Source organism: Phoxinus phoxinus (genome assembly GCF_949152265.1).
Source record: "Phoxinus phoxinus genome assembly, chromosome: 19".
Classification (NCBI taxonomy): domain Eukaryota; kingdom Metazoa; phylum Chordata; class Actinopteri; order Cypriniformes; family Leuciscidae; genus Phoxinus; species Phoxinus phoxinus.
The window spans coordinates 31,914,632-31,934,631 of NC_136894.1; the positions used below are offsets into that span (position 1 = coordinate 31,914,632).

Genomic DNA, 20,000 nt, shown 5'->3' on the forward strand with positions numbered 1-20,000 from the left:
TTTTAAAATATCATCCATTATCTGAGATGCATCAGGGAGCTGTGGATGAGGCTTTACAGAGTAAGAATGGACATCTGGACCTTTTCCTGCGTTTCCTTCTGGGTCTCTCATTGGAGTCCAATCAGACTCTCTTACGAGAACTACTGACACACACTGGAAGCTGCTCCTACAACAAAGAGGAAACAGTTCAGCTCATCAAACAGAAGATCAGGGAGAATCGCTCTCCAGAGAGATCCATCAATCTGTTCCACTGTCTGAACGAACTGGGTGATGATTCTCTGATTCGGGAGATCCAACATTATCTGAAATCTGGAAAAATAGGAGAAACCAAACTCTCCTTTTCACAGTGGTCAGCTCTGGTTTATGTGTTGCTGACATCAGAGCAGAAGATGGATGTGTTTCATCTAAACCAGTTTATTGGAGCCAATAATACAGCAGATGAAGTTCTTCAGAAGATGCTGCCTGTGGTTAAAGAATCCAGATCAGTTCAGTAAGTCTGACAACAATCATTACACTGATAAAACATGATCACATTTATGAGTTTAGCATGTGCTTTCTTCCAAAGCAATACTGTAAAATGAGAAATTCATACATATATTAGGTAAACTTTTAACAATAATAAAGAAGTGTGAAGTCCGCACACTGATATTAACTGCTTCCAAAATGGATTTTATTTAAAAAAAAGGCAACGTTTCGACCCTCAGGTCTTCATCAGGCACAACATCAATGTAAAGTGAAATCAACTTTAAATAGACACAGGTGATCACCCTAATTGGGTACACACACACAGAAACATGTAACAAGTGCAGATCATGTGACAAATACAGATCATGTGACAAGTTCAGATCATGTGACAAGTACAGATCATGTGACAAGTTCAGATCATGTGACAAGTACAGATCATGTGACCTGAAAAAAAAAAAGAAAGTCAACAGATAATATAAGTCACTATAAAAAAGGCTTAATATCAAAATCCTCATTCAACCCTGAAGGTGACAAAGTATTTAAGGTGTAGATCCAAAAACATTCCCTCTGTAATAATTTCTTATCATAATCTCCTCCTCTTGAGGGTTTTATGACCTTTTCTATACCGATATATTGCAAAACGCTGACGTTATGACCTACTTGTCTAAAATGAGACGCTATAGGATTACGCATATCTCCAGTCCTAATGTTGCTGCGATGTTCACTAATGCGAGTACGGAATTGTCTGGACGTTTTACCCACATATGCACGACCACAAGGACAACAAATTAAATAGATCACATGAGTAGAAGCACAGGTAATAGTACCCCGAATCGGAATATTACGACCAGTGCGTGGATGACTAAAAGATTTACATTTGTGTGTAAAAGCACACTGGGCGCAATTACCACACCTGTAATTACCTGGAGGAAGAGTAGGAATGCATTGTTTTATACATGAAGGATATTCAGATTTTACAAGCAAGTCACGAAGATTGTTTTGACGTTTAAAAACTAATTTCGGACCATTTTTAAAGACACCTGATAATGTAGGATCACTTGAAATAATATGCCAATGATTATTTAACATTTTTTAAAAAAAACTTTTACAATAACAGTACATGAATAATCATGTAATAATACCTGAATTAATAGTTATTTCAACATGAACTCATGATTAGTGAAGATATGAACTAATAATAAACCAGTGAAGAGCTATCCTTAACTACGACAGGAGTCATGAAGATTCATACATGAATAACAGAAGCATTAACTACATGTTAGTACATGTTTGATCATTAATGCATTAATTCACATATAGGGGTAAACTAAACCAATCAGGCTCCATACGAAGGAATAAGAAATAGTTTTACTTTAAAATAAATGTAAACAATTTATTATTGTCATAATTTAAACTATTGACATCAGCAGCTTCACCATAAACATTACTGAAATCTGTTTTGTAATAATCAGTTTCTCAGGAATCGGTTCCCAAATAATAGCTTTAGTCAAATCTCCTTATTTATATAACACTTTTTACAACACAGATTGATCTCCATCCTGAAAACGCCACTCCGATATTGATCCTTGTTTTATTTCTCTTATTAGAATACATTACACATCAAACGAAAATAGGGAAATTATGAATATCACTAAATATTATTTACTTCACCAAACAAAACAGTGAGAATCAAGAAGGTAATTATTAATTCATGTTTAGTTTTATTGATGTTGTAAATTGTATGTACAGTATGTATTATAGTGCAAGCTATCATGAAATCAGTTACACTTTAACACTTTTCATTAGTTCAATTTGTTAACATGAACTAATAATCTACAGCATTTATTAATCATAGTTAATATTAATTTCAGTATTTACTAAAAAATAATTAAAATCAAAAGTTGTATTTGTTAACATTAGTTAATGCACTGACTGTGACATAACATGAACAAACAATTAACAGTTGTATTATTATTAACTAAGATTAACAAATACAGTATTAAATGTGTTGCTCTTGGTTAGTTCATGTTAGTTAATACATGAATAATAAACAAATTAACCTTATTGTAAAGTGTTACTATGAAATCAAAGATATACATTCCTTAAAAATGTAGAGTTGGACATGGACTTAAGATTTCACTTCACTAGATGTATTTCCCCAAGCTGATAACACTTGCTATATCACTTGCCTATAGACGAATCCGACGAGCGTTCTGTGTAGGCTGCCATCTTGTGGCGACGCCATTACTGAGCTGTTACCGGTATGTAAACAAACCTCCGTGATAGGAGTGAACCAGAGCCATATAGAGAGAGAGTTGCGACACTCTTTGATGTCGCCGCTGTGGCTGTCACGTGGTTCATGTACGCCCCAATAGTTCCAAAACATACGCTGGCTGTCATGTTCTTCTATGGGACAGACAGCAGCGATTGCATTATTGAACGGTAAATATAAAATAAAACACATACCCAAGTACTTTTTCAGCTGTTATTGCATTTTATTAATACCAGTTTTGCATTTGGAGGGGCAACGAGGTACTGTATATTACTTAGATAAGTTTTAGGCTATATTTTTGGAGGGAAAAGCTTAGTGTTCATGGTCGCATGGGTAGTAGCACTGGCTTTAGCGGCTCTAACTTAACTTTTCCATATCATTCATCTGATGATGGACGTCTCATGATATTTATTTTAGCACAACTGGGCTGTATTAGGCTATTGATTCCCGTGATTTTGCTTATAAATTCCGATTCAGCCAGTAGCCTACCTTCGCGATCACACAAAGCGGTCTGCCGTGGCGGTCCGTTCAGAATTCGCATGGCTGATACAAATGAAGGTTTTCAAATAAAATATTTTTCATTAAACAATGACAGACAACAAAAATGTGTGCTTGTGTGAACAAGAAAAACAAAAACCAGGGGCAGGTGATCCATGAAACAGACAGGACTGGTGATGGCCATAACAATCCTAGAGTTCCAGCATTGTTCTCACACGCCGCTTCACTCAAGACAATAAATGAGGCCTATATCCCAAAAAATCAATTAAATAAAAGTTGCTATAAAGGTGGTAGCGATGAATTACCGAACTAATCAGATATGCTACCGTCACAGCTGGCGAAATCACGCTGGCAATGCTAGAAAATTGGTTGAAATAACCAAGATAAAATATAAATAATTACGCTGTGCATATACAAATGAAGACCAGTATAAGCATCGCAAAGGGCCTCTGAAACAATATAGACAGTTGACAATTCAAAAGAGGTCGATATTTCAGCAAGGTACCTCTGGAACAACTCGACGCGCTGCAATGTAAGTGAATGGGGTTCAACGCTCAAATGACAGTGTTTGGAACTAATCCGATCTCCTAATCCCGGAAGTAGGCGGTTAAAAGCGCCGCCATTTTTTACAACGGAGGTCTATGGGAGTGTCGCAACTCTTTCTCTCTATGGCTCTGGAGTGAACGGGCCGTCTGAAAGCTAAACTTACATGTACATGAACGAGCGCCACCGCGTGCATGCGCGCCACACAGACGGAGCGCAATAGAAGAGCAGCGCTATAGTTCTGACTAAAATATACATATATTATTGCTAAATATATTTGTTTTTGAATATTTGTTGTTGTTGTTGTTGTTGGTGAACATAAATTATATATGTAGAATTTCAAACCTACAAGTGTTTTTTTTATGGCAGTAGTTTTGTTTTTATTTATTTTTATTTTAAGTTTAGTGAATTTAACTACTTTAAAAAGCAATATTTAGTTTTTAGATTGTAATGTTAGAATGTGATGTGATTTGGTTATTCACTATGTTTGTTTTCATAGCCTTCATATGAACATTGTTTGTAGGACAATATTGGCCAGGATGTGAATTTAAGTTTTTTTTCTTAAATTCAAATAGAAAAAAATAATTAAATAATGAAATTTTACCATATATTGTTTTTTTACAAATGTTTTTTTACCTGCCTTATGGCATGCTTTAAATGCTGAATTTTCCATGTTAAGCAATAATGATACATTATTATCATTGTTAAATGGTTATGAATGTATAGCCTACATTCAGCCCTTTTAGTTCATTTTGTTTGCACCCCTTTTTAGCACCAGCCGCCACTGGTTGAAGTATTTCATCCTTACCGTAAATTGACATTAGCCTCACTTACGTTTCAAAATACAGCAATTGCTGCTGTTCTGCTAAATGTCCATTTGCGCACCTGGCAGACTTTAAAATGCGACTTTTTTTTTTCTTTTTTTTTCACGGCTGTAATAGGCATTCTGATTAACTACCAACTGTACATGCAAACATGTCTTTAATTATTCATTTGGTTTACCAAAGCGGTCAACATTTATTAGATTAAAATGCCCTACATACTGTAGTTCGGGAAGAAAAGTAGCTGTGAGTAAACTTAAATGAACAATAAAAATCAGAAAATTATGTAGATCAAATTACATTAATTAGCGGTAGTTATTAGTCTAATTTTTCACATTTGATTAGACTGATCTACAAATTAATGACTAAATAATCATGTGCCATTTCAATTATTTGTCACAAAGCTGCAGATGAGGATATTACATTTTAAATTATGACAGTATTAAATCACATTTAATTTAATTCAAATTCAGATTACTTATTTATTCTTACGGAGCCTGTTTGGTTTAGTTTACCTTATATGTTAAGTAATGCATTAATTATCAAACATGTACTAACATGTAGTTAATGCTTCTGTTATTCATGTGAGAATCCTTATGAGTCCTGTCGTAGTTAAGGATAGCTCTACATTAGTTCATTAGTTCATATCTTCACTAATCATGAGTTCATGTTGAAGTAACTATTAATTCAGGTATTAGTACATAATTATTCATGTGCTGTTATTGTAACGGTTACCTTCTTATTTATATCAGTGTTTCCTGAACTGAGACTGAAGAGTGTCATTGTTCTCTACAGGTTGAGTAATTGTGGTGTTACAGAAGAAGGTTGTGCTGCTCTGACTTCAGCTCTGAGATCAAACCCCTCACACCTGAGAGAACTGAATCTGAAATGGAATAAAGTAGGAGATTCAGGAGTCAAGCAGCTTTCTGATCTACTGCAGGATCCTCACTGTAAACTGGAGATACTGAGGTAAGATTGTATATAATATCCCAACATAGTCCTCTATATTAATGGTAAATAATGATTGCCTTACAAAAAAAAAGATCTACTGTACTGTGAAATTACTAATGGGAATGTTGCTTTTATTTTCATTAGATTCTTTCCAATGTGTCTGACATCATTTTACAATATTAATGATTAAACATGACTGGATGATGTAAAGATGTGACAGCCGTGTTCATATACATATATGTTGATTATTTTTGGGTACTTGCATAAAAAAAAAAATATTCGGTTACATTTTATTTTAAGGTGTCATTGTTAAAGTGTGTATGTCAGGTTAAATTTGTAATTATGATTAACACAAAATAGTTAGGGGAAATACACGTTTGACAAGTTGATGTATTGTTTTGTATGTTTTTCGATACCTAAAGGCAGAATATAAGATGAAAAAGTTTGTTATTTTCAGTCCTCCCTTAAAACTGCTCCTCCTTCCAAACGAATCGCCTGACGTCATATGAGGGAGTCGTCTCCCCATCTCGCTGAGCGGTGTTGATAATTGTACGAGTGATAGAGCGAGAGAATTAGTGATTAGGACATTTATTTAGTTAAAGTTAGGTAGTTAGTATACGCAGGCGTATTTTCACGATGGTGAATTACTGCGTTTGTGCTGGGTACAAAAACACCGTTAAAACCGGTCACAGAGTCCACTGTGTTCCGTGCCTTGGTCAACTTTGTTCGGACCAAACGCGCTGACTTCAGTGCTGCCTCGGTATCCAAGACTTCGGTCATTTGCAGCGCCCATTTCACTGAGAAGGACTACGCGGTTGGAGATCTCATGAGTTATAAATTGAGATTTAAAACCCGAGTGAGACTGGTAGCTGATGCAGTGCCTACGGTGTATGCTACTGTAGTAGAAGCAGTCGATCGCGCCCCTCTCTCTCCCTCTCCCTCTCCCTCTCTCTCTCTCTCTCCCTCTCCCTCTCTCTCCCTCTCTCTCTCACACACACACACACACACACACACACACACACACACACACACACACACACATATTCCAGCATTGCAATCTTGATCTCGCAGCCTGTTCATTATAGCCACGGAGCTTCAGAGCTAAGGCGGAGCTACAGATTAGGTGTCCCTAAATAACTCGCGTATCTAACAGTAGTTCCGCATTAATTCATTTGCACGCGAGTTTTATTTATTTTTATACCATGTATTTTCCGTGTATATTCATGCACCGAACCGTGACGCCCGTACCGTTTCGGTTCAATACGAATACATGTACCGCTCCACTAAGTTATGCCTATACTTACCAGACACCTGACCAACTCTCCACTAGTTCTCTTCACACCGGATATTTATGTTTCTTCGATAGGAATTATTTACATTTCTGTTCCTCATCTGTCTCCCGCCTGGGAGGCTCAAAAGTGTATGGCTGTGGGCCACCGTATAGGTTTGAGGGGGATTTTGCATCTCCTCAGACTCAAAACTCTCCATACTTGAATAGAACTTTGTCGGCACGTCTCCCTCTTCTGACGTCACAGCTCAGCTGCGTTTTAAAAATATAATCTTGACAGAAATGGCTATGAAGCTTATTGTAGGGCAGTTAGAGTAATAATTTTAATGATAATTACATTTTCACTCAGACATCTAAACCTTATTTAATATATCTAAAAAAAATGTTTACCTGACATACACACTTTAAAGTGTAATTATATATTTATGTACTGAGTAATATTAAGCAACTACATGTTCTTACTATAGGGTTAGGGTAGGATTAGGATTTGGTTGAGGGTTAGTTGCATGTAATTATGCATAATTTACTGTTATTACTATGGTAAGATCATGTAACATATGTAACAAGGACACTGTTAAATAAAGTGTTATTGAATATTCTTGCCATTATTTATGATATGGAAACTAACCCGCTCAAGCAGTTTATAGAAGTGGGTCTGAACCTTGGACTGGATCTGTTAATGGAGCCGTGGATTAAGTGTCTGACTGGGAAGTTCTGCTGATCTGAGCTGTAGATCCTGAACTGAGAGACTGAAGAGTGTCATTGTTCTCTACAGGTTGAGGGATTGTGGTGTTACAGAAGAAGGTTGTGCTGCTCTGACTTCAGCTCTGAGATCAAACCCCTCACACCTGAGAGACCTGGATCTGTCTGAGAATAAAGTAGGAGATTCTGGAGTCAAGCAGCTCTCTAAACTACTGGAGGATCCTCACTGTAAACTGGAGATACTGGGGTAAGATTGGATAAAATGTCTTATATGGTAAATAGTGATTGTGTTACGGATCTGCCAGGCTCTCACACCAGCCAATCACAGCGCACTCCCTCACCTATGTGCTAATCACACACACACACACACCTCATCATCACCCTCATCACTGACACTATTTAGACACACACTTCTCCACAGTTCATTGTCCGGTCTCGTTTGTATGAAGAGGACTTCTTACCCTGCCTTAGCGACTACTACCTGATATCTCCAGCGGCCCTTCTCCAGTCTCGTCTCCATTCTCCTCCGTGTCTACAAGTCTAGTGTTGTTCAGTTCCAGTCTTCACTGCATCATCTACCAGTCACACACCCAGGGGCGCAACTACCCAGTGTCTGAGGGGTAAGCAGCAACAAATTAGGCGCCCCCACCCCCCAAACAAACAAACAAACAAACAACAACAACAACCAAAAAAGTGTCCAATGTAATGAGTGAGGAACGAGTGAGAGTTAACATATAAAATAAGTAGAAAATTGCTATTTGTTAATAAAATTGAACTTTGTCTCTCTAGGGGGGTTCGGGGGCATGCTCCCCCGTAAGAAAATTTTGTGCTTTTTAATGTTAAAATTCATCAATCTGGTGCACTTTGAGAGTTCAAAATTAAAAGCTCCAACCCATATTCAGTGTGCAAATTAAACAAAGAAAAATGCAAACCTCTTTTAGTTACAGTGTCTGTCTACATTACACTACATAATAGTTATAATATGAATCCCTTGATAGTAATAGCCATATATTGTAAAACAAATGCACTGAAAAATAAAGGAAACTTTCATAATCAGTTTTGTACTAATTTCTATACTTCACAATAAAGATGTGATTGGGTCAGCCCAGTGTCAATCAAGAAAAGAACCAATGGGCCGCTGATCTACGTGTTTCATGAAAAATGTCAGAAAAAAAACCTAACACTGACTTTTTTTTTGACCAATGGATTACACCGGCACTAACCCAGCATCGCCAATTAATAAAAATAAAAAAAATAAAAAAAACGAACGGGCCTCCGATGTAGCAGCTATGAGTTTTATGGGCTGTTAAGAGAGAGAGAGAGAAAAAAAAGTAGGCCTATTATAGATGTATCGGCCCAAAAAGGACCGGGAATCTCCCGGTAGCCCCGATGGCCAGTAGGCTATGCGTGGACGTCACACTTTAAATCCTACCTGTTGCCTTTCACCATCCACTTATTTAGCTGCTGTCTCATCAATTGACATGCCATCTCCCTTTTCAGTCTTTCTTTTTCTATCTTTAGCCCCGACAGCTTTTTTACTTTATCCATCTTTATCGACGACAACTCTACTCGTTCCTGCTCGCTCAGCGCTCACAGCGCCCCCGCCCGCTCGTGATATTATCCCCCCTCTTTTAATTCAAAATTCTATGATGGAATCTTATGAGGGCGCCTACGCTAGCCAGTTAGTCCTCTAGAGGGTTATATAACATTGAGGAAATGCAGAAATTATTTAGAAACGCACAACAGCAGCTCACAAACAGAAATTCAAAAAAAAAAAAAAAAAAAAAAAAAAAATTACCATCGCTTTGGCGCCCCCGCTGGTGCTGCGCCCCTATGCGCCGCATATAGCGCATACCCACTTTTTGCGCCACTGCACACACCCATCAGAAGAAACACACTATTCACTGCCAGCATCCCGATCTCCAAAGTATCATTGCACTTACTACCAGTGTTCAGTTCATCCGCTCAGCTGTGTTCTCAATAAACTCCCTATTAACTTCAGTCTCCTTCTCTTGAGTCTGCTAACGTGACAGATCGCCATACACAAGATCTACTGTGAAATTACTAATGGGAATGTTCCTTTTATTTTCATTAGATTCTTTCCAATATGTCTGACATCATTTTACAATATTAATGATTAAACATGACTGGATGATGTAAAGATGTGACAGCCGTGTTCATATACATATATGTTGATGATTTTTGGGTACTTGCATAAAAAAAAAAAAAAAAATATATATATATATATATATATATATATATATTTGGTTACACTTCATTTTAAGGTGTCATTGTTAAATTGTAATTATATATTTAAGTAGTGAGTAATATTAAGCAACTACATGTACTTACTATAGGGTTAGGGTAGGATTAGGATTTGGTTGAGGATTAGTTGCCTGTAATTATGCATAATTTACTGTTATTACTATGGGAAGTTCATGTAACATATGTAACAAGGCAGTGATGGAGTACTCGAGTCCTTATTCTCTGGACTCGTGACTCCACTTGGACTCGCGGACTGATGACTCGTACTTGGACTCGGACTCGAGCCAAGGATATATAAAATCGGGCTTGAGCATTCATCAAATGAATGACGTTGTTTTTATAATAGGTTATACAAATTTGATATAAGATGTTACACTTTTCCTGTTTCGGGCTCCAAGACCGGCCGTGATCTATTTTTCCCCTCACAGACACTGCTACCGCTCGCTCTCCTTGCTTGACAACACACTCACTGACGTCACTCACTTTACGCTGCATTCTCGTGCATTATTCATTTAACAGTAGATAAGTTCCTCTACATCTCATCAGCAATTGTGCAAAAGTGACGTGACATAACTGCCAAATTCAAACTGTGCTTTCGTGCTATGGCTGGCGCTGAGCCAAAGACGGACGCGCTCAGCGCTTAAAGTCCCACTCCGATCATATTTTGAGCTATTTTTAAACATTCCCAGTTGTCTTTAAATTATGATTAAGCAATTTCAGCCAAAATCTCAAAACCTGTGCTGTTTTCTGGGACTTCGCTTCAGCAGAGCGGCAGTTGCTCATTAGCAATTTGCCTCTGCGTTGTGGGCGGAGCCGTTGGCACGGAGACGACCCTCCCCCTCCCCGTTGCTGAGAGCTCTGATCAGTGATCACAATCATTATTTCACTCCGAGACGTCGCGGTAAAAAACAGCTCGACTTCGCCTCGATATCATCGAGGCACAGTGATCCATCCGGACATATTTAGTATCAGTGGATTGCTCGGAATTTCGGGATTATTATGATGCTGATGTCACCGCTCTATCTGAAAAACTGACTGACTCTCTCACGAGTGATGGGCTTGACACACGAGGGGACAAACGACTGCGACAGGCGAAACTCGACGGTGAAAGTGACTTATTTGTTACAGTATGTGTTCCAATTTCAGCGCCACTATCGGAGCTCTGTTCACAATGACATGCAACGGCTTGTGTGCAGGTCCGTAGCCAGCCTATTGAAAGGGGGGGTTCTTTTTTTCCCAAAAGTGGACCTTTTTGAATTTTTTTCCACTTTTTGTATGTAATTATGATGGTTCATATACTTCATTTTTGTGACCTTTTATGCACTAATTTGTCAAAAAAAAAAAAAAAACTCTATACCTCTAGGGGGGTCCGGGGGCATGCACCCCCGTAAGAAAATTTTGTACATTTTAAAGATAAATTCATTAATCTGGTGCACTTTGAGTCACCTTAATTTACTGAAGACTACAAATTATATTATAATATTAATTCTCAATATGCTACACATTCATATTAACCTGTGCCTTATAGATGAAAACGGCTTCGTATGTTTTTTGTCCCATCACAATGACAGTAACGTTAGCTTTAACATGAATCACATTACAGGGCCTATTTTCCGTTAAAAATTGTGAAATTAGACAGTTTATTAGTTTGCCTGATTATTTCAAACATGTATGACCTAAAACAGCTGTCAAACATGAAATGTTTAGTTTAGCTACTTACATCTTATCTCGCACTTGAGCATAAACTACTGACGCGTTGAGGTGCGCCTCGCGCTGCTGCTAAAATTCGCGCTCAGCTGCTTCTGTAAACATAAAGCCCGCCTACTTTGATTTGATTGGTCATCTCAATTATTCTGACATTGACGGGCAGTGACGGACCAATGAGGCTCAGATGAACACACACACCATGTCCTCTGTTTCTGACGTGCGCTCGGTGCGAAGCTATCTGGACGTGTGTGTGTGTGCCGTATATCATATTAATATCATATTAAGTTGAAACAGCAACCCAGAATATTTGTCACAAGCATTGATTAAAACAATGATGACAATAATCACATGAAAAAAAAAAAACGACTTAAATTTTGGACCTTAGGCAGTGAGGGGGGGGGTTCGTTCGAACCACCCGAACCCCCCCTGCCTACGGGCTGTGTGTATCTGACCCTGCTGCTGAGTAAAATTAAACAACACACAACTTCAAAAAAGCCCCTGTAAAACGCATTACATTACATTACATTACAATCTACATCCCTTTAACACAGATGAAGTTAATATAACAGAGAGTTAACTTTTTTAACTAACTAGCCCCGCCCAGTGGAGTTACTACGTCACAACTCCAGTCTATTTTTGTCGGCATTTTAGCGTCTGCTACTGATTCACAGACATTTGAATGTAGAAATACTCAGAAATACAACTTTGAGCTTATTTTTCTCAAGATATGTCCTCTAACATCAGAAAAATGCCACAAGAACATGTTAACACCTAGAAAAACATGATTTTCATCGGAGTGGGTCTTTAAAGGAGAACTCCGGTCAATTTTAACTTTGAGCTCATTTTTTTGTAAATGTCTTTGTAAATGTGCACAGCCAATGTGAGTGATTCCTTCAGAGTGAACACGGTGAATCTGACTGCAGTAGATGTGAAAGATATGAATAAAAGTGATGATAATTCAGCCAGGGCACATACCCATATTTACTTCCTGTTTTCGATCGATTGTCGAGTTCTCCACTGTTGCTTAGTTACCCATGATCACGCACGTGAACTCGATAACTCGACTCTGAAGGAAAATTTACAAAAAAATTAGCTCAATGTTAAAATTGACCGGAGTTCTCTTTTAATCCCGCTTGTCATACCATAACACAATTATGTTTATTTTAGATTTCAGATATTTAAATACATATAATTTATAGCAAAACAATACATTTATAGTTTGTAAAATACACAATGGTGTCTATGGAAGCAGCAATAAACAATCCTTTCAAATATATTTGCCGACATATTTAATTCATATCAGATATACACAGTGTAAGTAAGTCAACCATAAAGTTTATTCTTCTCCCAGTTCCCCGACCACTTACTTTCATTTATTTCGGGAGAAACAGATTAATTCAGGAAGAAACCAACCCTAGAAGAAGCTTGTCGTTTTATTGTTAACTGTTAAATTACTTTACATCGTCAATCTTTTTTCTCCTGATTTTTCCTCACAGCCACACATACACAGTTGGACACCGCAACATTGTTTAATCCCTTTACAATGAAAAGCTCTAAACTTATTTACATTTTTACAAAAGTATCTTTAAAATACAGTGTACTCGACTCAGACTCGAACACAGGACTTGAGACTCGACTCGGACTCGAACTCAGGTAATGGTGACTCGACTTGGACTCGACTCGGACTCTTCTTTGGTGACTCGGACTCGGACTCGAACACTGGGACTCGAGACTCGACTCGGACTCTTCTTTGGTGACTCGGACTCTTCTTTGGTGACTCGGACTCGGACTCGAACACTGGGACTCGAGACTCGACTCGGACTCGACAGTTGGTGACTCGACTACAACACTGTAACAAGGACACTGTTAAATAAAGTGTTATTGAAGATTCTTGCAATTTTTATGATATGGAAACTAACCCGCTCAAGCAGTTTATAGAAGCGGGTCTGAACCTTGGACTGGATCTGTTAATGGTGCCGTGGATTAAGTGTCTGACTGTGAAGTTCTGCTGATCTGAGCTGTAGATCCTGAACTGAGAGACTGAAGAGTGTCATTGTTCTCTACAGGTTGTGGGGTTGTGGTGTTACAGATGAAGGTTGTGCTGCTCTGACTTCAGCTCTGATATCAAACCCCTCACACCTGAGAAAACTGGATCTGTCTGAGAATAAAGTAGGAGATTCTGGAGTCAAGCAACTCTCTGATCTACTGGAGGATCCTCACTGTAAACTGGAGATACTGGGGTAAGATTGGATAAAATGTCTAATATGGTAAATAGTGATTGTGTTACGGATCTGCCAGGCTCTCACACCAGCCAATCACAGCGCACTCCCTCACCTATGTGCTAATCACACACACACACACACACACACACACACACACACACACACACACACACCTGCAGCTCATCATCACCCTCATCACTGACACTATTTAGACACACACTTCTCCACAGTTCATTGTCCGGTCTCGTTTGTATGAAGAGGACTTCTTACCCTGCCTTAGCGACTACTACCTGATATCTCCAGCGGCCCTTCTCCAGTCTCGTCTCCATTCTCCTCCGTGTCTACAAGTCTCGTGTTGTTCAGTTCCAGCCTTCACTGCATCATCTACCAGTCACACACCGTCAGAAGAAACACACTATTCACTGCCAGCATCCCGATCTCCAAAGTATCATTGCACTTACTACCAGTGTTCAGTTCATCCGCTCAGCTGTGTTCTCAATAAACTGCCTATTAACTTCAATCTCCTTCTCTTGAGTCTGCTAACGTGACAGATCGCCATACACAAGATCTACTGTGAAATTACTAATGGGAATGTTGCTTTTATTTTCATTAGATTCTTTCCAATGTGTCTGACATCATTTTACAATATTAATGATTAAACATGACTGGATGATGTAAAGATGTGACAGCCGTGTTCATATACATATATGTTGATGATTTTTGGGTACTTGCATAAAAAAAAAAAATATATATATATATATATATATATATATATATATATATATATATATATTTGGTTACACTTCATTTTAAGGTGTCATTGTTAAATTGTAATTATATATTTATGTACCGAGTAATATTAAGCAACTACATGTACTTACTATAGGGTTAGGGTAGGATTACGATTTGGTTGAGGGTTAGTTGCATGTAATTATGCATAATTTACTGTTATTACTATGGGAAGTTCATGTAACATATGTAACAAGGAAACTGTTAAATAAAGTGTTATTGAATATTCTTGCCATTTTTATGATATGGAAACTAACCACCTTATATTATTTACATCAGTGTTTCCTGAACTGAGAGACTGAAGAGTGTCATTGTTCTCTACAGGTTGAGGGATTGTGGTGTTACAGAAGAAGGTTGTGCTGCTCTGACTTCAGCTCTGAGATCAAACCCCTCACACCTGAGACAACTGAGTCTGTCATTGAATAAACTAAGAGACTCAGATGTGAAGCCGCTCTCTGATCTGAAGGAGGATCCACATTATAAACTGAAGACGCTTCTGTGAGTAGTGATGATTAAAACTGTTCATATTTTAATTGAAAGTTAATTTAGTTTCTTCTTAGTTTACTTTCCTTGTGATGGAGAATTACACACTATAAACATGTTTAATAAGAGTTTGTGCATTTAGTTTATAGCAATAATTAAATATCTTCAAGTTTCATTTCATTTCAAACAATACAATATTTAGCTTTTATCGTTGTCTTTTTATCCTTTATTGATGTACTTCGAGAGAATGTTAATTGCAATAAAAGATAATGGTGAATATTGATCACTAGTTTCTTTATCATAAATAAAACTGACCCAGTGACAGAAATAGGACAGTCATACAGGATTATAGAGAAGGGTCAAGGGTCATCATTCATGGGGACTTAGAAGCCAAATCTAAATCTGAATGTTTAAAAACAGCTTTAACAATCATGTATGACCGTGTAATATTACAATCTCTCACTTATTCATCTAAGTAGTGTCTTTTAGTTGTTCTAAAGTTGATAATGCAATAATGTCGCACACATTTGACTGTCTGTGTTTTACTTACAGGTTTTAGATGTTAGTCTGACCTTCTCTGGATCAGCTGATGGAGAATAAAGATCAACCACACACACACACACACACACACACACACACACACACACACACTGTTCACAGATCTGAACACACAGATGTTCAGATCTGACTTCTGACCTGTAACGCCTGAATCATAATCATACACTGGTCACTCGTTGGTCAGAGGAGAACTGAGAGACTGAGTCTGGTTTCTGCCGAGGTTTTCTTCTCCATTCTGTCACTGATGGAGTTTGAGTTCCTGCCCCTGTCGCCTCTGCTCAGTTGGAGACACTTAATATTCAACAATATTATTGATCTGCTGCATTGACTCCATTATATGAGAACTGAACTGAGCTGGACGATGACATCACTGTTGTCTCCAGAGCGGCTGTATATATATATAAATGAACTAAAGTTATAACTTTTTTACAACAGAAATGAATCAACACTGAACTTAATCTGGACTATGACAGTATTTTCTTCTAGATCTGCTGCAGGAACAAACTCTGTTGCATTATTTTCCTGTTATCACTGTAAATCTGCTTTGAAAACATCTGAATTGTAAAAAGCGCTGTATAAATAAAGGTGACTTGACTTTTGTTTCTACAGAAGTGACATTTATACTGCAAACGCTCTACTACAAACATCTCCATATATAATATTGATCTAATTACTTAATTTGAGTAATTCATCCCACCAAACATATTCAAATGCTTTCGATTATAGTAACATTCATAATTAAATCATCTATTGCATTTTATTTATTTTTTATTTAAAAGTAATGATACATCACCACTTTTAAATGTAAAATGATAATCTATGGACACCTTTCAGTAATAAAATGGTTAATCATGTTTTAATTTTCATTTAGAGTTGCAGAATATACATTCAATATGCTGTCTTTAATCTATTGGCAACTCCACATTAAATCTTCTATATGAATGATTAACTGTATTGTATTATAAGTGGATTCACAGTCAGAGATGAACTCAGAGTCCAGCTGTGTGTCCACGAAGAGTGACCGTTCTGGACAAACCAGTGAAATCACTGATCTGAGGAACAGCATTGAGACATTTTTATTAGCATTTACAATCTCCTGCTCCAGCAATATATAACGAGAGGAGGAGTTCACCTGAGAAGGAAGAGTTTCCAGCTTCAGTGAGACAAAATAAGGGACACACACACACACACACACACACGACCCAAAAACCTGTCTTTCCCTCGACAGAGTCCACTCTGTCGTCTCTGCTGGTGTTCTCCCCCCTAGAGCTAGTAGTGGTGGGCAGGTCGAGGCTTTGTGAAACACTGGAACAGTTGAAGCAAATGTGCCGTATTGTGTCGAGGCTTCGAAACATTCTGACACCCATCTCCACGGTGACCCCTAGTGGCCACTTGCAGGTGTTGATCTGAAACAACTTTGACAACGAGCCATTTCAAAATTAGTTTCATTTTTTATTTTTAATGTGTGAAGTTTTGATGAATGATGAAATCACTTACTCTGATTAATTACAACTCTCTCCATGTGCTCGAGTCCAGGAGGGATTGGGTAATGATGTGAACTATATTTTCTTAATTTGTGGTCACATGATTACTTTTTTTTTATTGGTGCCTAGATACAGGGGGTGGCTCATTTTACCCACAGGCTTGACTTAATGATAAGGTCACTTTGGCTTTTTGTTCACCAAAGAATCAAACAAGCGGTTTTTGTTTGTTAATATTTTCAGGTGTTTCAAAAATTACATAAATGGTGAAATCATAATTCAAAATTTTAGCTTCCGAACAGATTAACTGTAAATAAACGACATCATGCAATGTAATATACATTTAGTTAATTTGGTAAACCTAATGAAGTAGTGAATTGTGATCGCCAATGAAAATAAACTAAAAACATGCATGAATATCAGATGTTCACAGCCGTTTTACTGTACTTACTTACACCAAAGAAATGGGTCTTTAAAAAAATTATATTTCATGTGTCATACTCATAACAAATGAATCCGGATGCAGAATAAAAGAGAACGGAGACTAAGGCAGTTTTCAAATATTATATTAATCTTTATTTCAGTTTTGACAAAATACCCATAAAATCCAAAGCTCCTGCCTTTACAAAAATATGTCTTCTACAAATGTCCTCGGGTCTTTTCAGGGGAGCGAGCGAATAAAACACAGTGTAGAGTATGCGCTAACATGACTAGCTTTAAAGCCTCGCTCTCCTCCTGCTAGTGTTCGCGAGGTCATCAGAGTCGATAGCAGCGTCCGGTTCACCATCCCACGCTTCTTAAATTAATCAACTTAAATTAGCATTCCACAAATATACAGTAACAACATGATTGTTTTCCATTAACAACAAATAAGGTAGAACTAATGTACAGATGTTGAAGCCGTTTCAAGAGCCGCCAACAAAAAGCTTGATTATAAGATGACACACACACACACACACACACACAAAACAACAGCGTCTTTTTGGTCCCACAGACATTAATAGTAAGAATACAAAAGCAGCTCAGCACGAGAGAAGGCAACGGAGTTTCTTCAAGCCAGTGTACATGTAGATGAAGATCTTTATCTTCTGACTCCAAAGTGCAATTGAGCGTACGAAGAGGAACCTGACGGGGAATAATCAAGAGTTTCACGTCACATGACATCAGTCATTCAGTGCAGGTCCATCAACTCACATCTAGCAATATTATATGGTTATTTAGGGTTAAGAATCGGATACTTGCTATAAAATTTAAATGTTGATTCTTCTGTGAGCGTTTCAATGTGAGTGTAAAGCGTTCGAGCGAGAGACTCGCTGTGTTCAGGTGTGTGTGTGTATCAGTGTATTGGATCAGTGCAGCTCTTGAAGGGACAGCACTAATATTCATGCTGCCGTCTCTATAATAACTCTAATTAAAAGAGAAAATTCATCAATTCTTGACTGAATACCTGTAATAATGTAATGTATATTTTATTAATAAACTGCTGTTATTTTATGCCTAGTTCACACTACAGGATTTTAAGCCCGATTTGCAAATCGTTGAGCTCGCCGACAGGTCGGGGTGTTATCGCGTGCAAAGCATGCTAGATATCCGGAGCTGTCGCACGACTCAACCACATGTGATGTCATGAGCTACAGCCAATCAGAGCAAGGCATGGGTTGAGGTCACCGGGAAAATACGGTTTCTATAATGTCTTCTATGGAAAATACGAGTTTTTTTTTCAGAGCAAATCGCGCAAACAGTTTGCAGCACTAATTTCTGTCTGACGTCCATATTCAAACAAAGACTCGCGTGTTGTGTACTTGTGTTCTTCTTCGCTGGGTAGTGGCGCGCGTGCTGTATTGCGTCATTTCCGGTTCGTTTTATAGCGTGATTTTTCGTGACAAAACGTGGTTTGTAGACAAGATAGAATCGTTGGATGACAGAGTTGTTGTCCACTCGTGTAGTGAGTTACCTCCTGTTGCGGATCAGTCACGTTGTGTCATGTGGTGTGAACAGCTCAACAACTTGAACACTCCTGATTTCACAGAGAGCGAGTCATGTAGTGTGAACCGCAAAGTTCAGCCCGACGGTTTAAAATCCTGTAGTGTGAACTCGCCTTTACATGCGATTAGTTTCTGTACCTGAAAATCTTAAAACACAGTTTATTTCAATCGTATCTTTGTTCAGTTGTGTTTATTTGTTGCGATTGCTAATTTTTTATTTGTTCTTTTTTAATTCTTACTTGTCTTTAATAATGCTTGGTTTTAGAGATGCTCCGATCAGCATTTTTGGGGCCGATCACCTATTGCCGATCACAGAATGGCAGAGGAATGGGAATCTTTGATCTATAATCTAGCAGAGTTTGCACTATTTGTAGAAATGAAACTACCGGTAACTATGAGGTGGCAATAACTCTTTTTTTTCTGGAACAACCAATTATGCAAAACACCCCAAAACCAGCAGGTTGTGTATCAGACAAAAATTCATGAAAGACCTTTTGTAAGTTTTAAGACATTTTAAGATCATAAAGATTGAAATTTAAGACCTACACAACGCATTAACCAGCAAATAACAAATAAAATTAGCATCAATATGCACTTTTTGTTTACATAAGCATTAAAATAATAACATAAATTATGGCTAGATTTTAAAAGAGTGTCTTCAACATGTTATCTACTAACATGTACAAGTGCAAATTAAGTTTTGACAAAAAAGGTTTTATAAAAAGATAAACCTCATATTTCAGCCTTTAAAAATTTTTTTTATAAAAAGAATGAGTCAAGAAAAGAGAAATGACTGACATTTACAGTGCACATTAGCTTATCTTTTATTATTAATAGTAAAATTCGGTCCGATTTTCCCGTGGCGTCTGTCGTTGCTATGCAACCATGCACTGTGCTCTCCACAGCGACAAAGAAGTTTTAGCAGCTTTTGCGGGATTCTGAAGTTGATATTTCTTCATCTTGCTGCGCC

At 37.7% G+C, this 20,000-nt stretch overlaps 2 protein-coding genes across 6 annotated transcripts in view; one reads left to right on the forward strand and one right to left on the reverse strand.

Moving 5' to 3' along the window:
- LOC306987185 (uncharacterized protein) overlaps positions 1 to 15,683 on the forward strand; it is a 142,491-nt gene extending 126,808 nt beyond the window's left edge. Inside the window, exons 23-27 of the mRNA XM_079591256.1 lie at positions 5,395 to 5,568; positions 7,614 to 7,787; positions 13,579 to 13,752; positions 14,848 to 15,021; positions 15,559 to 15,683. Of these exons, the coding sequence (XP_079447382.1) occupies positions 5,395 to 5,568; positions 7,614 to 7,787; positions 13,579 to 13,752; positions 14,848 to 15,021; positions 15,559 to 15,565 (703 nt within the window). The 3' untranslated portion in view covers positions 15,566 to 15,683. The remainder of the gene's footprint in view (positions 1 to 5,394; positions 5,569 to 7,613; positions 7,788 to 13,578; positions 13,753 to 14,847; positions 15,022 to 15,558) is intronic.
- A 3-nt stretch (positions 15,684 to 15,686) lies between these two features.
- The window catches only part of akap9 (A kinase (PRKA) anchor protein 9), a 112,785-nt gene continuing 108,471 nt past the window's right edge, over positions 15,687 to 20,000 (reverse strand). For all 5 annotated transcript variants that reach the window (XM_079591200.1, XM_079591201.1, XM_079591203.1 and 2 more), the window contains one exon: positions 15,687 to 18,170. In XM_079591200.1, coding sequence (XP_079447326.1) covers positions 18,127 to 18,170 — 44 coding nt within the window. In that variant the 3' untranslated portion in view covers positions 15,687 to 18,126. The remainder of the gene's footprint in view (positions 18,171 to 20,000) is intronic.